The sequence below is a fragment of the Antedon mediterranea genome, chromosome 4 (genome assembly GCF_964355755.1).
Source record: "Antedon mediterranea chromosome 4, ecAntMedi1.1, whole genome shotgun sequence".
Taxonomy (NCBI): domain Eukaryota; kingdom Metazoa; phylum Echinodermata; class Crinoidea; order Comatulida; family Antedonidae; genus Antedon; species Antedon mediterranea.
The window spans coordinates 5,911,897-5,935,401 of record NC_092673.1 but is presented as its reverse complement, the minus strand read 5'-3'; the positions used below and the strand labels follow the sequence as shown (position 1 = coordinate 5,935,401).

The window sequence follows — 23,505 nt, the reverse complement described above, 5'->3', positions numbered from 1 at the left end:
GATTTAAACTCTTTTCTTTCTTTGGTGATATCATCTAATCTTTTCTTTAATTTTCTCTCAATGCCTTCAGCTATCTTCATAGTTTCAGTAACATTTTGATTAATGTCATTCAGAGCTGTCTTCATTGAGATCACTTCATGTTTACTTTTATAGCAACTGAGAATATGTTTAACAGGTTGGTGAATCTTTGCTTTTTTCTTTTTCATTTGTATCCAGTGTATATAGTGAATGGTTCTTAAATGCAGGCACATCCTTATGCTGTTGGATGCACTGACCACACAGATACATTTCACAATTAGAGCAATGGTATAGTGGTTTATTTTTACAACTTGAACATGTTTCTGGCTTTTCAGATTCAATCTTGCAAACAAATTGAACTATATAGCTTATCGTGTCATTACACTTTAGACTTTTCAAATCATCTATTTTAAAATTGTACGAATGACGGCATTTTGGACATCTTATTTTGCCGCGCCTTATTAAATTTTGCAGGCAGTTAAGACAATAAGTATGAAGACACTTAAGCACTTTTGGATTTGTGAATCTTTGTAAGCAGATTAAACATTCCAGATCTCTTTTGTCAACAAACTTCAACACTGTTTTATCAGTTATCTGTAAAATATAATATTTATTTATATATAACTAACCATTTTTGTAAGGATTACCTGGATTTACAGTAGAAGAACATTAGAAAAAATATAATATTTATAATAATAAAATAATAATAATAATATATATTTATATTTTAGTATAGGCCTACAAAATACCAATATTGTAGTGCTTCTCAATAAGATTTTCTTTGCATTAGTTAGTTATAAGGTATTTTAAGATCTATATTATTACTGCCTTTCCGCTGAAAAGTCTGCCGACATTTCCGCTTGGGCTGCTCCGTAAATCTCTTTTACTAGTTTCTTCCAGTCTGATCTTTCATTGGCTAGTTCTTTAAGTTGTTTCATGTCTTTCTTGGTTTTCAATTGTCCGGGATACTTAATGTCTGTATTATGCTTATAAAGGGTGAGTAGGTCGTTGCTGAGAGTTATTGGTAGGGTGGTTCTCGGTCTTCCTCGAAATTTTATATTGGTAGTGTTGCTGAAATAATAGCTTATTGCTGTGTTGGCTGGTGTACATGGGTCTTGTCTAAGTATGTGACCCAATAGTCTCCATCTTGCGTCGACTATTTCTAATGAAATCGGTTTTGTTCCTGTCCTTCTGTATAAATTAATGTTCGATATCCTGTCTGGGAACCTGATACCTATGATTTTGCGAAGTTGCTGTCTGTGAAATGTGTCGAGTTTATGTGCTTCTTCTTTTGTGAGTCCCCATGTTTCAGAGTTGTAGAGTAATATACTTTTAACTAGTGAGTTGTACAGCTTGATACGTATTTTTAATTTGATTTTATCTTTTCGAAGCCACATCGAGTTTAGTTTGGTCATTGCTACACGCGCTAGTTGTTTTCTTCTAATAATGTCTTGTCTGTCCCCAAGGAGCGATCCTACTTTTTTCGTGTTTCTCCATTGTTCTTGTATGTCCTCTTTTTCTCGTCTTACGATAGTGTGTTCTGTTTTTTCTTTATTTACATTTAAGTTGAAAGTTGATAAATGGCGTTCTAATTCGTTTACATTATGCTTGCTATTTAGACTCAAAAAATCTACATCATCAGCATATGATATCTCTTGAGGTATTTCTGTTTGGATAATTTTTCTGATTCCTCGTAGCGCAGACTCAAGGTAAACAGTGAATAAGACCGGGCTTAAGCTATCTCCTTGAGGGGTGCCGATGTTGGTTAGGAATATTGGCTGTTCTTTTGCACCTTTTATTTTTAGATTTAGTCCGGTTTCACTCAGCAGAAATCTAACGATCCTAAGTTCATCTTCGTCTATAATATGTTTGAGTATGTCGAGGAGTTTGTTTCTGTCCACTTTAAGATCTGTGTAAGCATTTAATATAGTATATATTGTGTATAATTGTTGATAGTATTTGAGATTTACCTTTGTGTTTGGGTCAAGTGAAGTAGTAGTAGTTGCATTAGTTGTCTGTCAGTATGGGCTGAAGAGAGAACAAAATTTACTTTCAATATTATAATCAAAAGCATTGTTTCATACAGACTGTTTAATGATGTGTAACTGCAGGTACAATCTAATATTCACTACAGTTCCGACTGTCATGCACAGTATATTTTTAATAATATATAATGCTGGATATTGAAGAAATAGTACATTTTGTGTGTTATTTACCCTAGAAATAAAAGTACATTGCACCTAAAATTTACAACACAACCTTTCACAGAATGTGTAAATGAATACCTCGCAGGTTATATTGTTGGTGACAAAGCAAATACCATTTTAAGTGACAATAGAAGGTTTTACTTTTGTGGTTTTCCTAAATTTCAGTTTTTTGACTGGCCATGAAAATTAATTTTATCAATTAAAAATTAGATTTAATCAGTTATAGGGCTAATTTAGTCCTAATATTGTTCAAAGTTTATGTTATTACAATTATTTTAATTTCTTCCTGATGATATATACAGTAAGCTAAAGGTATAATTTGTATCTATATATAAATTTACGTAAGGGCAAAATTAGATAAAAGTTTATTTTATTACAATTATTTTAATTTCTTCCTGATGATATATACAGTATAAGCTAAAGGTATAATTTGTATCTATATATAAATTTACGTAAGGGCAAAATTAGATAAATCGCGGTTTATTTCTGGAATTTTTACTCGATGGTATATAAAGTTGGTTCGTACTTTCGGTACTGATTTTAACCATCTGATGTAACCATGTTTACTAATTAAATTGAGTTAGATAATTAGTTATTGACGATTAAAACGAATTTAGGTTCAACGATTTGCCCCAAATAGGGGTGTTTCGTGGTCGTGGTATGCACTGTCTAATGGATGTCCAACTTGAAAAATACCCGCAGACAATAATGCGAGGATGCTTCGCATTTTCCTATCTCCTCCTACGATAATTGTTTTTAATAGCTGAAAACCGGTTGAACAGCTTGAGTACAGCATCATAATGTTGAAGACAGGCCAATTTTCTTTAAAAAATACTATTTTGATAGATTTAATATACGTTTATACAAATGTTTTGATCTGCGATAAATGGAACATTCCAATCTCTGTTCCACAAGTGTCTATTCCCTCAGGCATCGTAAAGACAAGTACAGTCATAACAGAAATTCGATACATTTTTTTCCAATCTGTGGAATCTTTTTTTTTAACGCATAATCAGCTAGCCTTTCCAGTCGCCGTCTATTATGTACAATCAACTTTATTATTTCAGCTAAACCACCACCACCCTCCCCTCACTGGCATGAGTAGCGTTGTAAAGCCAGTAGAGGACAGACCTACAGTACGAAGGATCAGTACATGCCCTAAACGCAGAACAACTTTGGTGGTTAGGAAACAACTTAAGTATGAATTGGCTCTATGAAACAATTGACCATTAGGCCTACTAATTAAGTTGAGTTAGATAATTATTTATTGACGATTAAAGCGAATTTACGATTTGCCCCGAATAGAGGTGTTTACTTTATTACTGACAGTTCCTTCTGAACGTTTGTATTAATTAATAATGTAACTACAAAAAAATATAAACATCGTATTAGTGATGTATCGTTACATGTACTGTACTATTTCAATCGACTAGGACGGTGATAGTTTCAACAAAGTATTACATCGCAATGTTTTACTGTGGTTAGTGGTAAACATGAAACCAATTCATATTTCGTTACTAAATCGATAAAGAATATATTTAAAAATTGTTCGTCTTTGCACCCATCCTCTTCCCCATCCCTCAACCCTAATGTTACATACAAAACACAAATTCAGTTTGTTTCTTATTTTGTGACAAGTTTCTTTTTCGGAAGTAATTCCCGGGGTGCTAATTTTAGTTGAGTACATAAATCACCGTGTTTATTTATTCGTTCCTGTAAACGACATGTATTATTGTCCTGCATGTACATTGGAAGTCGCCAGTTTTTTTAACGCTGAAATTACTATGTATTCGAGAATTGTGGTTGTAATTCGTTTAAACGGATTACTAATCCGTTAAAACGAATTACTAATTTGTTTAAACGGATTACTAATTTGTTCAAATGAATTACTAATTCGTTCAAACGGATTACTAAATTGTTTAAACAAATTAATAATTTGTTTAAACGGATTACTAATTCGTTCAAACGAATTAGTAATCCGTTTGGATTACTAATCTGTTTGAACGAATTAGTATTCGTTTGAACGAATTAGTAATCCGTTTAAACAAATTAGTAATTTGTTTAAACAAATTAATAATTTGTTTAAACGAATTGATTCGTTTGAACGAATTATTAATTCGTTTAAACAAATTACTAATTCGTTTGAACAAATTACTAATCCGTTTGGACGGATTCCTAATTCGTTTGAACAGATTATTAATCTGTTTAAACAAATTAGTAATTCGTTTGAATGGATTAGTAATCTGTTCAAACGAATTAGTAATCCGTTTGGATTACTAATCTGTTTGAACGAATTAGTATTCGTTTGAACGAATTAGTAATCCGTTTAAACAAATTAGTAATTTGTTTAAACAAATTAATAATTTGTTTAAACGAATTGATTCGTTTGAACGAATTATTAATTCGTTTAAACAAATTACTAATTCGTTTGAACAAATTACTAATCCGTTTGGACGGATTCCTAATTCGTTTGAACAGATTATTAATCTGTTTAAACAAATTAGTAATTCGTTTGAATGGATTAGTAATCTGTTCAAACGAATTAGTAATCCGTTCAAACCAATTGCAACATATACAACAAGTGCCATGTTGTAATTCGTTTGAACGGATTACTAATCCGTTCAAACGAATCACTAATTTGTTTAAACAGATTAATAATTTGTTAAAACAAATTAGGAATCCGTTCAAACGGATTAGTAATTTGTTTAAACGGATTACTAATTTGTTCAAACGAATTACTAATTCGTTCTAACAAATTAGTAATCTGTTTGAACAAATTAATAATTTGTTTAAACAAATTAATAATTTGTTCAAACGGATTACTAATCGTTTGAACAGATTATTAATCCGTTCAAACGAATTACTAATTCGTTAGAACGGATTACGTTCGAAAAACATATACTTAAAATGGCATTAATGGGCTTTCGTACTAAATACACCATTTCCTGTTTTTCATTTCTTTTTATCTTCTTTCCTGTTGTGTAAATCTACTATTTATAACATAAAAACAAATAAAAATATAGCATTAAATAATGATGCAACTATTCACTTGTAAAACAATATTTTACAAGGGTGGTCCATCAAGCCGAAACTGATCATTAGGGACCTTCACAAAAATACAATTTGACAAGACAATAACATACAACAATACAAAATTAAATTAAATAGAATACATAACATAATTAAACACAAAAATCTTTTTATAAATTCAAGTTCAGGTTCAAGTTCAAAAAACATTTATTTGTTCAATAATGGTATATTTTTTAACAGAATAATATATAGGTGTGTACATTTTTAAAAAGAAAACATGGTAATAAGCCAAGCCATCATTTCACAAGGAACATGTAAAAACTATTATTTATTTATTCAGGTTTATATAGTCAAAAACATTCAGCCAGAAGGCTGATAATGTTGACTTACAAAAATATATACAGTATATGGAAACACAAATATTAAAAAAATACAAAATTTATACAAAACATTAAAACATTTGAAAAAGTCAGTTAACAAATAAAATTGTGTTAAAAACTCCAACATTTATATACAAATGCAAATATATGTATATATTTATAACATAGCCAGTGTGTGATCATTTTAAGTACTGTATAAATTAAGGATTCTACTTATAGTAAGGGCAGGCGAGGTTTTAAGATGGTTAGTTCTACTAACAGTTATATTAATTAGCTCTCTAGTAATAATGCGGTAAAATAGTTCAAGAGCTTTTCTCCAAATTTTAGAATTAACATCTCTCGTCTGGATGCGACAGTGGTCAGATTTGTAATCTCAAGAGCTGACTCATATGTGTGGAAAGCGGGACCCAGAATAACACGTAAAACTCTCTTTTGCACTCTTTCAATGGTATTGATGCTTCCATGCCTTACAAGGCAGATGTATTCTAAGATTGGGCGAATATAACAAACATAAACTGATATCATATCATGAACTGGTTCATTGGCCCTTCTAAGAATATATAACGTATATAACCCTCTCTTGACCATGTCACTGACATTATTATCCCATTTCAAGTCATCCTGGATAAGTCATCCAAGGAGCACATACACAAACAACATTTTGTTGTATTGCTAGGTAATAATTGGGAGGGGAAATATTTCTTTTCAAGAAATTAACTCTCATGATATGACACTTAGAGGGTTTAGAGACCATGTGATTTGTATCACACCACTCAGTAAGGTCATCAAGGCAAGATTGAAGTTTAGGGGCTTTACCATGTTTAACAGTGTCACCAAGAGTGAGATCATCCACGTACTTCCACCATCTGCAGCCTTCCATAGAAATATCATTGACTTTTATGAGAAGCAAAATTGGCCCAAGCTTAATTGTACCCTGTGCAATCCCACAGGTGATGTTGGCAAAGGGGAAAAAAGGATGAACTAAGTTTAGTATTTATTTTACGATCTTATTATTTTACAAATTATCATTAGTGGAGCAGCAATTTCAAAGGCAAACTATTTTATAAGTTTAATTGGTAAGTCATCAGGGTGACTAGACTTCTTTGATTTCAGTTTGTTCATCAATCGTTTGATTTGTCCAGGAAAAATTTGTGGTGGGGGTTCAGGTGAAGGCAAATATGCAGGAAGAGCATTTACATCAACTAAGGGAAGCTGTCGGCACACAGATGCAAAGTGGTTATTTGCAAGGTCTTGATTTGATTTGAGTGGCCAGGGATTTTTAGCATTTTTCGATTTTTTAGATTGCACAGTTTACGTACATTGTGATGCCATGTTGCCGGATCATTATTTTTAAGGCCTCGCATTGATTTATCATAAAATTTTTTCCTTGCTGAATGAATGCTTTTCTGAATAGCGTTGCGTGTTTGTCTCCATTCAGCCTTAGTACAGTTGTTATACATTCGCTGTCTTGCATCAAGTAGTTGACGAACGTTTTGAGTCATCCAAGGACGATCAGCTATTCTTTTTCTTATTTGCTTGACAGGGAAATTTTGATTATATGCACCTTTTAAGACATTGATATTAAGCCATTTACTTTCTCATTCATGCATAAGTTACGATCGAACATCCAGTTCCAGTCATAGTTGGTTATCCATTGTCCAAACGATCTTACTGACGACTCTCTGTATGGTCTAATTTGCATACGCATATTTTGGATGGTGGCAACTCATGGCAAGGATGAATGGTAATACTACTATGGTCGCTACGCCCAAGGGGTGCACATTTTTTAGGCTTTGTATATAGTTCTGGACGGGTCATAAAAACCTTGAAGCAGCAAAACGTAACCAGTTGGAAAATCAATGACTTGTACCATCCCAAGTTGTTCTGTTAGATGTTCAAATCATTAAAGTCGCCTAGGATAATCATCAGTGAATCTGCGTTAGTTAGACGAATCTCGTCAACTGTTGAGTATATGTTCAATGTGTCATCAGCACCTGGGGATGAAGGAGGGTAATATACGGCTCCAATAAAGATATTACGGGTTTTATTGTTTATTATTGTATTTGTTATAGCCATATAACATGACCATAACAGCGTCCTCTATAGATCATATAGAGAACATTCTGTTGTCCTTTGAGGCCTCCATACTTTTAATGGCAGGCCTAGCGATGATTTTTACGAAGCTAAGCTGGCGATGGATTTTTGAAGGGTATTCAATTATGAATTGATTAAAAATAGTTTAAAATTATCAATTTTTTACAATATTATGTTTGCAGAATGTTGTAGACAACTCGTGGGATGAAGTATTGAAACAATTTTGAGTAATTTTAAGGGGTGGGTACGAAACTGCATTAGCGCCTGTTGGAATCTATTTCCAGTCAGGAGTACGCCCTCTAGCCTTCAACTTATTAACATCTCTCTGCGCTGAATACATTCTGCATCACCATAGTCAATGGCATCACTTCTTTAGTTCAGTGACCCAGGTAACTTTTTACGTAGTTTACACCGGCCTACATGTCCCAAGTCTGACCCAGGTTACACAATTCCGCATTTTTGCTGGCGGTGTAAAAGGGGTAGTCTAATATGTAAAACATCCGTAAACAATTAAAGACCCCTTCCCTGCAATTTTGGACGTTTTTTGGAAAATAATACATATATATCACTTTAAAAACATTAAACCATGTCATTCCTTGTCTTAAATGTACGTTTTATGGTAAATTATGATAAAAAGTGAGAAACAATGCACTACCTAAGTAGCTCGCGGTGATCGACTTCTCGTGGACGGTCTTAGGCCTAGCCTAGCTAGGCTTAGTTTTGTAGGCCTAGCTGGTAAACATCGATAACGTACGAACATCGTACGCTAGCTATATACCTAGCCTGACGTTGTATAGTTGCTGCATTAATTGTCTTTCTATTTTTGCCAGACTCCGTTGATACAAATTGGGGAAAACCCAGTATTTTCGCTGAAAAGTTAGGAGTCTTCCATTTGTTTTGGCTTCACGATCGATCGAAAAGTGGGCGAATTACAGGTGAAAAACAAAAATATCAATCCGCGCGCAATGCATTTTGGGATTTATAGCGGGCCGCTATAATTATTAGAATCGATTTATTTTTCACATTTTTAACCGTTTAAAGACGAAAAAAGTTATCGCAATAGGACCATATAGTATTATTTTTACATTAAATATAGTTTGTGATCTTAAATTAAATCTAAAAAACGTAGGGAATGGGGCTTTAATTATTTACCTACACTAAAAATATCATACAAAAGAAAATAATGCATGGCATCAGTAATCGGAAATGGCAAGAATACAATTCAGTGTTATAAAAATGTTCTATACTATTTAGAAGACTTAAAAAAATACAATTGATATTCAATGTACACTGCAGGTTAGATGATTTTTGCTTTGTTGATCATTTTCACTAACATTTATTTGATGGCATATATTAAAGGAAGATTTAATTCTTTACATTTTTTCAATTATTTAATAATTAACTTAATAATTAAATATTTTGAAATTATTTGCTGAATGGTTTGCCACTGCTACTCTTCGTGGTCTTTTTGAGATTACAGCAATCCCTAATGGAATAGCCAAACCATCATCTTCCTTATCTATTCGTTTAATGAATTTACCATTTTTATCAAATAGTTGTAGTTTATTTATACTGGATACTATTATATTCCCATCCTTATCTGTGGTTATACCTTGAGGAGCATGGAAGTTTTGTATTTTTTTTTTTTTACCATAGCCTACAAGATTTTTTATCAGATTATCATTACTATCTAATATTTGTATTCTGTGATTGTTACAATCAGCAACAATTACATGACCTTCTTTTGTTAAAGTAACATCTGATGGACCTACTCGACCTTCAGAACCTATCTTACCCAGTAGACTACCGTCATCAATATTGAATTTAAACACACAGTGACATTCACAATCTGCTACATAAAGAATCCTTGTCTTTTGGTTTACTGTTAAGCCATTTGGATATTTTAATACTCCTTTACCAAAAGTTCGGATTTCATGATATTGATTATCACACATCACAACACATTTGTCTGAATTACAACTATAAACCATGTGACCATTGCCTATTTGATGCATGCGATTGACTTTTTTAGGCATCTGATTGACTTTTACATTTTGTGGTATTTGTATCCTAGAATCAAAATTACCTGATGGATCAAATTTGTTAACATATGTGTCTGACACTAACATAAACCCATCGGAATCTACTGCTACATCTGTCACAATACCTAATTTTGTATATTTATTCTTTGTAAAATTATCTATAGTGTGAACAAGTCCAAAGGGTTCCACCTTGATACTCACTGGTGAACCTATGACATGTGACATATCTCCATAAATGATATCCATTTGCCAATCTCCTTCCAAATTACATCTACCTGTTATTGTGTACTCTCCTTTTCTGTGTGTTACTTCAGTGATTGATTTATCACCTGATGAGTTGCTTAGTGTGGCTGTTAGTTGACCAACATCACTCTCTGCTAGACTTGATACTCTCACACTAAATGGCTGCTCTTTTATGACTGAAATGTTCTCATCTTCTTCATTAACCTTGTGCACATCACCAACAGTGATAAGTTTACCAACACCTTCATGAGTTATTAACTCAACCAGCTTTTGAGATGGAATGAACTTTGGTGTAATTTTTGTTTTAAGTGATTTTTCCATTTCATCTGCTGTCTGGTATAATGGTAGTTTACTCATCATTTTATTGTCTGTCAGTGTGTTCACTTGTGTCAGCTTTGATTCCAAATGTTCAATTTGATTATCAATAAATTTACTTTGTTCTTCATAAATCTGTGTAAGATTTGCCATCATTACCTTAGACTCCTCCTTCACTTTTCTGATAATTGTACTCTCATGGATTTCAATCTCTGTTCTGCTTAACTTGAAATTAGATTCAAGCTCTGATCTGTCTTTAGTGATAACATCTAACTTTTCCTTTAGTTTGTTTTTAATGCTTTTAGCTCTCTTAGTTTGATTAGGTGTCTGCATTGGGATTACCACATGTTCTACATTTGTATCTAGTTTGTACAGTGAATTCAGTGCAGGCATATTCTTATACTGTTGGATACATTGCCCACACAAATACTTTTCATACTTAAAACAATAGTATTTCGGTTGATTAGTACAACTTGAACAGATTTCTGTTTTTTTAGATTCAATCTTCTCAACATATTCAACTAGATAACTTATCTTTTCATTGCACTTCAGATGTTTCAAGTCATCATCTTTTAGTCGATACATCTGAGGGCATTTTCTACATCGTATCTTACCATGTTGTCTGATCAAATATTGCAGGCAGTTAAGACAGTAAGTATGAAGACACCTGAGTGTTTTTGGATTTGTGAATCTTTGTTGACAGATTGAGCACTCAAGACCATTTTCATCTATGAACTGCAACATTGTTTTAGCAGACACCTACAAAACATAATTACATTAATTACAATTTTTGTTTGGTATGGTAATACAATAGAAACCTTTAAGTTTGTAAACTAATTACTATATACCTTTGTTTTAGAGTAAAGTGGTTCTAATGATGCAGTAGCACTTGTAGCTCGTCTGTCAGTTTGCTCTAAATACAAATAAAACTATACAACTTTACAAGATATAATTAATCAGATATTTTGTTTTGTAATGTGGATTTGAATTTTCAAAGTAGATACTCGGCTCCCAATACCCACTGGAATTTTTCAGTCGACAATACCCAAACTATACAGTTAATTTTACCAAGTAAAATTTACTCAAAGAAGTCCAATGCAAATATTCAAAGCAAATCATATGTATGGGAATATTTTTTAAATAGTCAAATTTACCTGAATCATACTCTACAAACAATGGAGCTATGTTATTTATAAGTTTGTTTCTAAAATATTTTACTTACCCTCTCCAGAGAGTTGTTCCCTGCCCTCTCTCATAATCTTGTTCTCTTCCTCGTTTCCAGATTTATTACTAAGTGGGCCAAGTCTCATTTTCAATTTCTTACTTTCTTTCTCCAAAAAAATGTCACTAGCTTTTTTATCGAGAAGCTTTGCAAAGTGTTCCATTGAACTCCTTTCATCCACCAGAAGTGTATCCCTCTCCAGGATGAATACAAAATCCCAAATGTTGTTAACCTTGAGATGACCTAGGCTATAGTGTGCAAGCATGGTTGATACACTTGTTGTATTTTCTCTTAAAGCTGCAAACAGTCGTTTGCGATATTCTGTGATTGGTTTTCCCTCGGTAAAGTTGTACTCTTCATTGTTGTTAGGATGCTTCACTTTAAACTGTTCTATTAAATCTATCGCTTTCTTCTCTTCAGTTACTTTAGCAATGTCTAACAGAATTTCTACATCAGTAGGGTTGTAATTAATACAACCTGTCCTTTCAAGTTCATTAAACCATTCAAGTGCTGGGACATCTTCTTTACTTAATGCCTGTCCAGAACAGTGGTTATGTAACAGAAGTCTTAACCACAAATGTTTGTCACCTTTATATCGATCACTTAAACATTCAAGGCACTCTACAAATTCCTCTTTCGGGGTTATTTTCTAGAAAATCATAAACAATATGTTATTATTTTTCTACAATTTATTTTTAATGTTAGTAGGCCTATCAATGAATGATGCATTATAGGATTTAAAGACAACCAATAAAAAAGTAATACATTTACATAGATAATGTATTTATAACAGATATTTTGTATGTTTAAATGATCCTTGACCAATTCTACCTATACCATTAAATGTTGTATGCTGGTAAGTTTTGATAGTAATGGTCTACTTTAAACAATGAAGTTCTAGAGAGATTGAAAATATACTTTGTGTCAATCATAATTAAATTCTGAATGCTCTATTTTGTGTGGAAGATAATTTTGTCTAGATTGTTGATAAAGTTCATTTAATTTGCTTGGTTATATTAATGGAATTTTTTACCCATTGTATTACTAATAAATTGGATATTTTGGTTTTTTAAGTATTTTTTAGCATTCCTTGAATTGTTTTTTGTGTAGTCCTATGTTCTATTAGGTATTCTCATTATTTTTTACAAATATCAAAGTGGTAAAACTTTGATCAGAACAACCTGTTTTTCCACAATTATTGTGACATCAATAAAATAATAGTTAGTTGTTTCAGTTTGTGATCATTTATGTTTTATTTGGTTTGGAATAGGATTTGCATTGTGCCGGCCAGCCTTCAAAATATGCATAATTTATACATAGATTATTGTTTGTCCCTCTTTAATATTTACCTTTGTGTCCAGGTTCGGTGGTACTGTTGATGCAGTAGTACTTGTTGTAGCTTGTCTGTCAGTCTGACAATCTTTGATATTTACCTTTGTGTCCAGGTTCGGTGGTACTGTTGATACAATAGTAGGCCTACTAGTTGTAGCTTGTCTGTCAGTCTGACAATCTTTGATATTTACCTTTGTGTCGGGATCAAGTGGCACTATTGACGGATTAGTAGTTCTTGTTTGATCAGCTTGATCTAAAAAGATAAAAATAAAAAATCTAAAGGTTTATCTACTGTATTAGAAATAAAGGATCATATACTAAATATTGTTACTCTCCCTGATAAACTCTAATACTATACCCATCATATTTGTTGAATAGTGTTTTCTAAGAGTATTGGGTGGAATACAGTACACATTTTTTTAGTGTGCCTGTATCAGAAGCGTCACTTTTTATAACTTTCAGTGAGTTTATTCAAAATTGCGGTTAGAATTTGTCTAGGATGTTAAGATAAACAAATTTAGCCAGTCAAAGAAAACAAAACTTATCTTATACCCTTTTCACATCTGCATAAATTGTTACAAGTTGTAACAAGTTGTAAATTGTAACATTGTATTCACACTAAGCAAACAAGTTGTTACATTTTCCAGATGTGAAAAAGGTAGTTTCATTATCTGTTTCATATCTGGTTGCTTTGAAAAGCTTAGTGGGATATTATATACATATAGTGAACCCACACAAGATTTTAAAGAAAGGATAATAAACGAATTAAAAGACGTTTACTATATAATTTCAATATAAAATTTATTGACAAAAAGAGAGATCAACGTTTTGGTACCATCATAGAACCATTTTCAAGATCAAGTGAATACAAAACAATAATAATTATGTGCACTAAGCACCAAATTTGGTGACAGGAAATGCTACTGAGAGCTAATTAAGTAATTAGCTCCTCCTACTGAGTTTGTTAGATAAACAATTTAGCTTGTTTATTGAATCTAATTCACACAATGCTTAATATGGCCTACAAATTGTTATCTACATATGACATTTTCCTATCAGAGGTTGATAATGTAACAAAGGTTTTTCAAAAGTTGAATTATCCTTTAGATCTTATTAGTTATATTGTTAAAGTTTTCAAGCAATCCATACTTGTGTTAAAACCTACACTCAATAAACAGATTCCATCAAAGCTAAATTGTTTATCTAACAAACTCAGTAGGAGGAGCTAATTGCTTAATTAGCTCTCAGTAGCATTTCCTGTCACCAACTTTGGTGCTTAGTGCACATAATTATTATTGTTTTGTATTCACTTGATCTTGAAAATGGTTCTATGATGGTACCGAAACGTCGATCTCTCTTCTTGTCAATAAATTTTATATTAATAATAAACGAATAGGTGATTATTGATAGGTACAGATTTTATACATGTTTTTATACAGTACTGTACATTATTCCTATCAGTATCAAGTTAGAATAATAATTCCTTACTAAATTCTCCAAGTTTTATCATTGCATTTTTGTAGTCTTCTTCATGAATTGTAATATCAAGCAACTGCTGTTTTTGGTGGTCATCTGTTCCTAATATTGATGCTAACTTCATGTGAAGACTTTCATTGCAATACATTTTCCATAGCTCTGCCAGTGCTTCAGAATCATGTGACACAAAATGAAACACTATACTTCCTGTTTCAACTTTCTGGAATTGTAGATTTTTTCTTTTAAAATAATCAGTTAGACATTCTATTGTTTTATGAACTTCAGCCACAGCTGTTGTACTCCACTCTTTCTGTTTTTCCATTAGTTTGAAAAGAAGTTCCAATGCATATGGTTGCTCACTGTCAGTGACTGAAGAAGACTTTTCATCCTTAACAAGAGTTACTACTAACTGCACACCTTAAATTTAAAAATGAAGTACAATTTATGTAATTTTTTATTTCTATAAATTATGTTGTTATGAAGTCATCCTTCTTGTTTCACCCTCGTCTGATATCCACTGCATATGATTATTTACATCCTATAAAACCCAAACTCACCTTAAATGGTCCCAAATTATGTAATGAACTATATTTTAAGTTTCTTCCATATATCAAAATCTAATATTTAGGCAAGTAGCCTACTAAAAGTTTCAGTTAGAATAATAGAATTTTCCTGTTCTAACTGTTGTTTACTTTTTTAGTATTTGTATTTTCAATTTTTTCATTATTCATTGTTTATCTTCATTTTCTTGTTCAATTGAAAGAATAAAGGTTCAAGTTGAATTGAACGAAACACTAGAAAATGAAAATGCAGAAACAAGTTTAATTTGATATTTTACGGTTAGGGGCCTAATAATAGTTACATATATAGGTTTAAAATGTTTGAACAGTAGTTCATGAATATAAATTAATTGGATAGACAATTCCTTGATCAAATCAAGTTAATTGCAAAGGCTAAATGTTCAAAATGAGATGCAGTTGGATCTAGAACAATTTAAGAGGTAATGAAGGGTGTTCCCACATCCTATATCTATGCCGAAAAAGCATAGAAAGTGAAGTAGTGTTAATGCAGGAGTGCAATTTATTTTTCGGGATCTTTCATAAGTCCAAACTTCAAAGATATCCTAACTTCACAGCAACATCTTGCAAACCATTCTCAAGGAATATGTCAGAGAATTGTAAGGTACAGTATCTCAGTTTAGAAAAATGTATATTCAGATGTCCCCAAGCATGGTCAGATTTAGTTTTGTAGCACTTGGTCTTTGTTTAACAAATATAAAACTTTTTTTAACTGCATCAAAATGCTCACTTTTGTACCAAAAAAAGTAAAAGTAATATCATTTTTACTGCTTCTAATTTAAATAAACATGAAAATACATATTACCATCACAGCTTTCCTTTTCAGTGCTTGAAGAAAGGGCATCTGTAAGATAAATTTTCTCCATTTCATGAAACCTTTTTTATTTTCAGGAGAATGGGACAACAATTATATGTCATTTAAAGTTAAAGCTTTTTAAAAACTTCAGATTAAACAAAACATAAATATATTGTATAATTGTTATAGTTTTCTTCTTTTTTTCAGTTTAACCCATCACCAACCAGAGCAAAAAACTACAAACTGCATAAAATTAAATCTTGGCTGGATGTTAAGAAATATTATTTTGCAGGTAGGGTCATAGACTCTTGGAATAGCCTCCAATTTGAGGTGGTCAATGCTTCAACGTTGAATATTTTAAAAACTCTTCTTAATGATTATTGGACCAGCATTCCTTCCAATACATTTACATACACAGTCAACTGACACAACTTATATATATGACATGCGATGGGTCACATAAGCTGAAAGCTTTTCAACGGCCCAACATTATCAAGCAAGTAATCAAGCAATTTATTTTATTGTACCTTTACCTAGTTTTCTTAAAGCAGCTATGAATTCATTTAGCACAATGTCAGTCGTCCAGTCTTCAAAAAACTTCTGTCGATTTTCTGGTTCTAAAATATCTGCTAAACCCTGGATGAGCACGCCCTCCACATGCATGTCCATTAAGTCCTTTACAGCTTTTCGATTTTTTGTGCACATACGAAAAAATATTGATGCTTTTGAATCGTTGATTCCTAATCCGTTGACTTTGATGGATGGTGGTAAACTTTGGTTCAACTTGTTCTGTTGTTCGAGAGATTTCAGACAATCAGTAAGCCTGTCCAGTTTACAGTTTGAATTGATAGTGACAGGAAGTGCTACACCTTTCAAAATAAATATATAATATAATACATTTTTTTTAAATAATACAAAAATCAATTCATGTGGAATATAATTTAATGACAGTTTTTCATTAAAAATAGCAGACAGATATTTTTTAAATGGCTGACCATCATGCTGTCGCAAAGAAACAGAACAACATCAAAATGGCTAAAAGAGAATTGTGCACAAGCACAAGTCTTTCATACGATTTTGATAGAGCATACTATAATTTTGGGTTAGTGTTATAATATACTGTTTAATAGCCTAAAAATCATTTGAAATTGATTCACATAAATGCCAATTATTCTAGAGCTTTTCAGGGGAAAATCCAGGAATTACAAAAACAGGGGACTGATATAGAAGCATAGTTATGCTTCCCCTGTTCAAATTTTGACTAGATGCCCCAATTGTCTGGTTATGAAAATATTACTTCATTCATTTTAATTAGAAATACACTATACATAGATAGCTATTTATACGTACCTCTATTTAGCAATATGTTCTGTGACCGTTGTCCAAGGTAACTAGCGAACCTGTTTATTAAACCTGGTTCATCTGCTAACTGTCCATTCATTTCCAGATGAAGTACTATGTTCCAGATTTTTTTTAAATCAAACTTTTTTAGATCATAGCAAGAAATGACATTATTGAATGCATTTGGGTCAATTTGTTTCAATGACTTAAATAGTTTTGTACGGAATGGTGACAATTGTACCGTATCCGTATTTTGCTGAATGTCTTTCATATACTGAATCACAAGATCTACAGCACTCTTATATTCTGTTAATTTAGTCACCTCCAGGAGAAGTTTCACGTTAGTAGAAGTGATGAAACCTTTGATTTCTAGTGCATTAAATAGGTCCTGTGCATTGTTGTCTGGTTGGGTGATGTCTCCTAGATCCAGATGATCATAAAGACAGAACCTTAACCATAAGTATCTATCACCGTCATAGAGTTTACTGAGATTTTGTTTCAGATCCAAGAACATGTTTTCTTCAATATAACTTTCTGCCATTTCCCCAATTATTCTACTATCTGCAAAAACAAAGTACTAGCTAATGAAGTAAAAAAAAATGTATTCTTATGAATTTTCCCAATACTATTTCGATACTTTGCTGCTAGTCTTTGTCGGAATTGTAAATTATTCCGATACTTTTGTGCCATGTTTTGTTGATTCTTTTGTTTAAAGTTTTCTCTAAATATTAAATCATTGTGATATCTGTTTTTCCTTTTTTCTTAATTCTTGGCTAAATTTTTCATTTTTTTTATAGTTTTCAACACTTTTGGATTTCTTGGTTGTTCGGTAATTCAAATTCATTTTGTAATTTTGTCTCGCGTTACTTCGTATTTTGAGATTATAATTGGGTTTACATCTGTACGCTTTCTCTTGTCTTTCTCTGTTTTCCTTTCTTTTATAACATTTATAATCGTCATTAACATATCTTATTTTGTGTGCCTTAACTTTTACGTTTCTTATTCTCTTTATATACAGAATCATTTTGATATTTATTTCGTAGTGCATCCACTTTATTATGTTTCTTTACTTTCTGTTTGTTTTCTACATTCTGTGTACTTTTATTTGAACGTTTCATCCTCATTCGTATTTTGTTATTTTGTCTTTAATTTTTTTCAGATCTTTTTTTAGTCTTTCTTAAAACCTTTACTTTCTCATTGGAATGAAGTCGTCCACTATTTTCAGTACGTTTATGTTTCGGTCCTATAGCATCTCCAAGTACATCAAGTTATTTTCTTTTTTGTGTATTTTCAGTTATTGAAATACTAGTTTTTATAACACTGGGATCTAAATTTGTTTCTATTGACATGTCCACATCATCACTATCCTCAATTCTTATAGTTTCCTGAACATAATTTAAATTGACATCGACAGATTTCACCACATTGAAATGTACATTTCTAGTATACAGTATATATACCGTTATCAGTTGTAACATCATTTATTATTCCGGGCTTTTTTGCAGAAAACAATTGCCACATCAAAAGTTGATCATTGAAAGAATAAATATCTGTGTTAAGCAAGTTTGCCATTGCACTTATTTCAGTATTAGAGGCCCACGTTCCATTATACATTACTCTCTTTTTAATCACATATTCCTTAACTGTCCTATATTCATCACTTAATGTATTACTAAACAAGTCATTTGTTTCCAATAAATGATTACCAATTGCTTTTCTTAAAATTAAATGATTATCTTCAGTCCCAGAAATAATGTATGAAATTGCACGATAAAAACAATTACCATCACCTGTAATATTCTTAATTTGACAAGGATGTCCAATATGACTAGCTCTGTTAATACCACAATTCCTACCGGTACATTCATATTTTTAATGTCTACTTTATTACACATTATTTTCTTTTGTGCATCTAAGATCGGAACATATTTAAAATTCTTGTCAGGTCTTTCTCCATACTGAACATTAACAATTTCAATATCGCCATCAGTTTCACATCTACCGTATTACTCGTTGAAACATTATCATTTTTATTACAATGGATTTGGTCCTTTACTTCAAATTCATTATTATTCATTATAATTTTTGTTTATACTGATAAGACGTACTAGGTTCATCAACATCGACATTTCTTGAATTATTATGTTCACATTTATCACAAAACATACCAGCAGAAGCAGAGCATAAAACCATAGATTTATTTTGAACATTTACACCAGTCATTTCAAACTCTGTTTCATGTAAATTACAGTTCATTGATCTGGCTAATCTTGTACAATATCTATATAATCCTTGCCAAGATGTACTGTAAAGTAAAATACTCTTTCCATGTTCACTAACACAACCAAATCGATCTCTCGTGTGTGGTTCAAATATAAGGAAACCATTTATACGTTTGATAACAGCAAATGTACTTCTGTTAAAATTCATAAAACACGCAGGTGTAATTCTTGTTCAAGAGCTTGATTTAATGACAAGGCTCCATAATCAGCCATTAATTCGAGATTCCCATCTATTATGCCAAAAACTGATTCTTTGGGAGATATTACAAATGTGTTCCAAAATATCCAATTCTTTCAGCAATTCAGATATCATTAATAGGTCCTCATCCATAGTCGAATCCTTTTGAATATAGTAATACAATTAATTTCCAAGTGTTAATATTGTGTCAAGATCATTTTTGTAAAATTCATTTCCATGCCTCATTGTTGAATAAACAATAGCTACCAAACTATTTACAACACACTGTTTACCACGTGCATAGCCAAACCAAGAATGCCCTTGATTAAAATTACCCTGTGCTATACAGTAGTTTTGTATTCCTTAGGCCTAAATGACGCAACGTCTTTAGTATCATCATCAGATATTTTGCATGCATTGGTTGAATCTTTAATATCGACACTGTTATCATCATTCATATCATATTGTTTAAATTCATTTCTAGGTCGTGTATTCTTCTTAATTGTTTCATTGGACGTTTTTGTCTGTTCCTCATCAATTAATAATACTTCATGACCTGTAACATCACAACTACTATCTAATCTTAGTTGATACACTTTGATATTACTCTTTGGTTCATCACTAGCTGCTGTGTAAACGTTGTCTTTATTACATTTTATCTTTGAATTGTCATCATTACCCAAGTGATCTGAAATAATTCACTCACGCACCCTCTAGTGGGTGTACCTGATTGAAGCCTGGGTGACACCTATGCATATGACTGATGAGTAATGCATGTTTATTTTGTGATGTTTCATGGTGGTCCATAAATTAGGTACGCCAAAAATATCGCTTCCAGGGTAATACTGTATAGCAAATTAGAGTATATTGTGGTAGGGCAAGTTATAAGGTAACGTGGGTATTCTATGTGGGACTGTTGTTGTATGAATGCTATCAAACCGGTTTCGTACTTTGCATGTCCTTCGGTGTCTTCGGTAGTAGACGTGAAACGTAGTTGATTTTTTCTTTATCTTGGGCATAGTGTAATCAGTAAAATTAAAAAACGTATGAATAGAGAACAATATAGGCTAATTATTATATTCGGTCTTCCGCCGAATGAGTGTGTGAGATTTGAATCTGTACTGAAAATGTATGCCAATTATGATTGATTACGTCCCCTGTCAGTAATGATATATAGACACTTGACAGCAATCGGTGGTTATAGAAACGTAAAGGGGAAAAGTTACTCAATAGATTTGATTATTTATGATGTAAAAACTTTACAACAATTGCAAATAATATAATTGTAAAGAACAGTATACATATAATATACTGTACATATTATATTATTATATATATTATCTGAACGTTACTGTCGTGGGCCACACACAAAGAACAAAAGAATGAACCTCGCACTCTGTTCTGTATTTACGTTGTAAGACGTTTATTAAAACTGGACCGTAAATCGAATCATTAAACAGACTAAAACACACAAACACAAACCCCTGTAATACCAATCAGAGAAAAATAACATTACAATGATATAAGGTAAACTCTTCAACTTATACCTACGCATGACCTCAATTTATCATAAATAATACAACTCAAATAATAACTTCTCAAAGTTATCTATCTCCATCAGTTTACATCATTATAGCATTCAGCCAATAACACATCTTTAACTCGGGAAATTATATCATAGCAAGTCCTCAAAATAGTAATGTTATTAAACAATCACAATACCTGCAATGCCCTCCTGTAACACTAACACAGCTTAGTAATAGTATAGTTACAATTAAAAACGAGTTGCCCTCAAATCAGCTCGATTTACTGCAGTCAGCAATTGTCAGTAACACCAACCATCTAAAATAATCAATTACAACTACTAATATAACTACCGTACTTATATGCAACAACATAATCAGAAACTTAACGCTACCGATATCGTACATGGGCGCCGCCATCTTTGTTGTTTACATTATAAGAATACATGCTAGAGGGCGCTCGACGAAACCAAAAACTCAATGTAAACGATCGGTAACTGATCAACTCTAGACAGTTCTCAACTTATCAAAGTGATTAAACAACCTACAAGGTGAAATATAACTTCAACTTCATAAAAGAGTACTGTATACAGTACATAACATCATGGCAAACAAGGCCATAGAACCCGTTACTGTCATTATTCTAGCTCATTTATATACAATACAAAGTCTTTGATTGTTACATATGGTAATCAAATTCACACGACCATGCAGACATCACATGGTAATCACTACTACTACTAGGCCTAATTTACGTTACATCACTTCTCATTTAAAATGTCGATTACCGTCAACAATATTAATTTAAGCTAATAATCAAAATCACTATAAACTACTTGAGGAAGCATAGCATACTAGACTTACAATTAAAGTGGTTTTCTTCGCAAAAAATTAACAAACTAACAATCTTTAAACTCTTCTTAAACACGGCTTATCCTCCTCGAGCCTTTATCTCAACTCCCACGAGGTAATTGCTCTCCCCACAACCTTATAACAACGACGCTATCTAAATAATAATGCGCATACGTACAAAATCACCAAGGCAAACATTCTATAATAATAAAGTAGTTCCAATCAAAATAATTATTTAAGTGTAAAATATGAATAAATTGAATAGAATCATTCTCAATAAAAGTAACAAATAATAGTTATATAATTCCAGTCTCCGACATCTTCCTCGCTGATTCCCTTTCGACCCGAAAGACAAAAAAAGTTATGATCTGGCAGGTTGCGGAAGATGGTTCACGTTGCTATGTTGTCCCTTGCTTTGTCGAGACGACCTACGAACAGGTTGGGGTATCTGGATGTTTCCAAACTGCGCCCAAACATCATCTTCATCTTCCGATGAGTCCTCTGATGAATCTTCCGAAACTGTATCTAAAGAATTTTCAGGTACAGCATTAGGGATCTCTGGCTCGACCAACTTCGCCTCTTCACATTCCCTTGGATCAGCAATCAATCGTCTACGGTTGACCCTCTTACTCAGGCCACCACAGAAAGGTCTCACTTCGTATACATCTTTTTCATCGTTTACACTTATCACTATGTATGACATGTTCTCAAATTTATCTTCTAGCTTGTGTCTACCTTCGAAATGATCTCGTCTTAACAGCACTCGAGCACCCACAGGGAATGGGTCACAGTTACTCGTTCTATGTCTCCGTTCTTCTGACTCTGCTGCAAGAACGAGTCGGCGCTTCACTACTTCATGCGCAAGCTCCATAGATTCTTGTTGTGTCCGAACATAATCTTCATTCCAATCTGCATTTGTAGAATTTAAAAATTGGTCAATAGGAAGTTTAGGGTGACGACCCATCATCAAAAAGTACGGTGTTACCCCAGTTACTCGATGCGGCGTACTATTGTACATGAATACAACATACGAAATCACGTCAGGCCATCTTCTCTTTTCAGCAGGTTTTATGGACCTCATCAGAGCGCATAAAGTTTATTAAAGCGTTCGGTCTGCCCATTGCCAGCTGGATGATATCCAGAAGTACGCGATTTGTTGATTCCATACAGTAGGCATAGTTCTTTAATTAAGGAACTCTCAAAGTTCTTGCCTTGATCAGAGTGTATGCGATCTGGCACACCATAATAGCAGAACCACCCATCTCTTAAGGCTACGGCTACGCTTCTTGCAGTCTGATCCCGGCATGGAACAGCTATGGCAAATTTGGTGAAAGCATCTGTCATTACCAATACATCTTCCACCCCGCCTCTCCCCTTGTCTAGCTTTAGAAAGTCAACAGCCAACAATTCCAGCGGTCTAAAGGCTAACAGATGTCGCAGCGGCGGGCAAACAGCAGGTACTTGACTCTTGCTTACCGTACATCGAAAGCACTTTTTGATATGTTGTTTTACAGCAGTCTTTGCGCCTGGCCAGTAACATCTCGCATAGAGTAATTTGAGTGTTCTCGTTACCCCCTGATGTCCCCATTGGTCATG

The 23,505-nt window shown here is 32.8% G+C and overlaps 1 protein-coding gene across 1 annotated transcript; it reads right to left on the bottom strand.

Moving 5' to 3' along the window:
* Positions 1–5,595: 5,595 nt before the first annotated feature.
* On the bottom strand, positions 5,596–17,615 carry LOC140046714 (uncharacterized). The gene is made up of 7 exons (XM_072091417.1): positions 17,084–17,615; positions 16,267–16,602; positions 14,372–14,776; positions 12,901–13,136; positions 11,552–12,200; positions 11,178–11,242; positions 5,596–11,088 (listed from the first exon to the last, which is right to left on the bottom strand). Exons 1-7 carry the CDS (start codon positions 17,613–17,615, stop codon positions 9,133–9,135), a joined length of 4,179 nt encoding a protein of 1,392 aa, XP_071947518.1. The 3' UTR covers positions 5,596–9,132.
* Between the last annotated feature and the right edge of the window lie 5,890 nt (positions 17,616–23,505).

Coding starts and splice junctions, on each gene's coding strand:
- LOC140046714 (XM_072091417.1), bottom strand. CDS start 17,615: ATGGCAGAAAGTTATATTGAAGAAAACATGTTCTTGGATCTGAAACAA. Junction 11,243..11,551: donor GGAACAACTCTCTGGAGAGG/GTAAGTAAAATA, acceptor ATTTGTATTTAG/AGCAAACTGACAGACGAGCT. Junction 11,089..11,177: donor CACTTTACTCTAAAACAAAG/GTATATAGTAAT, acceptor TATGTTTTGTAG/GTGTCTGCTAAAACAATGTT.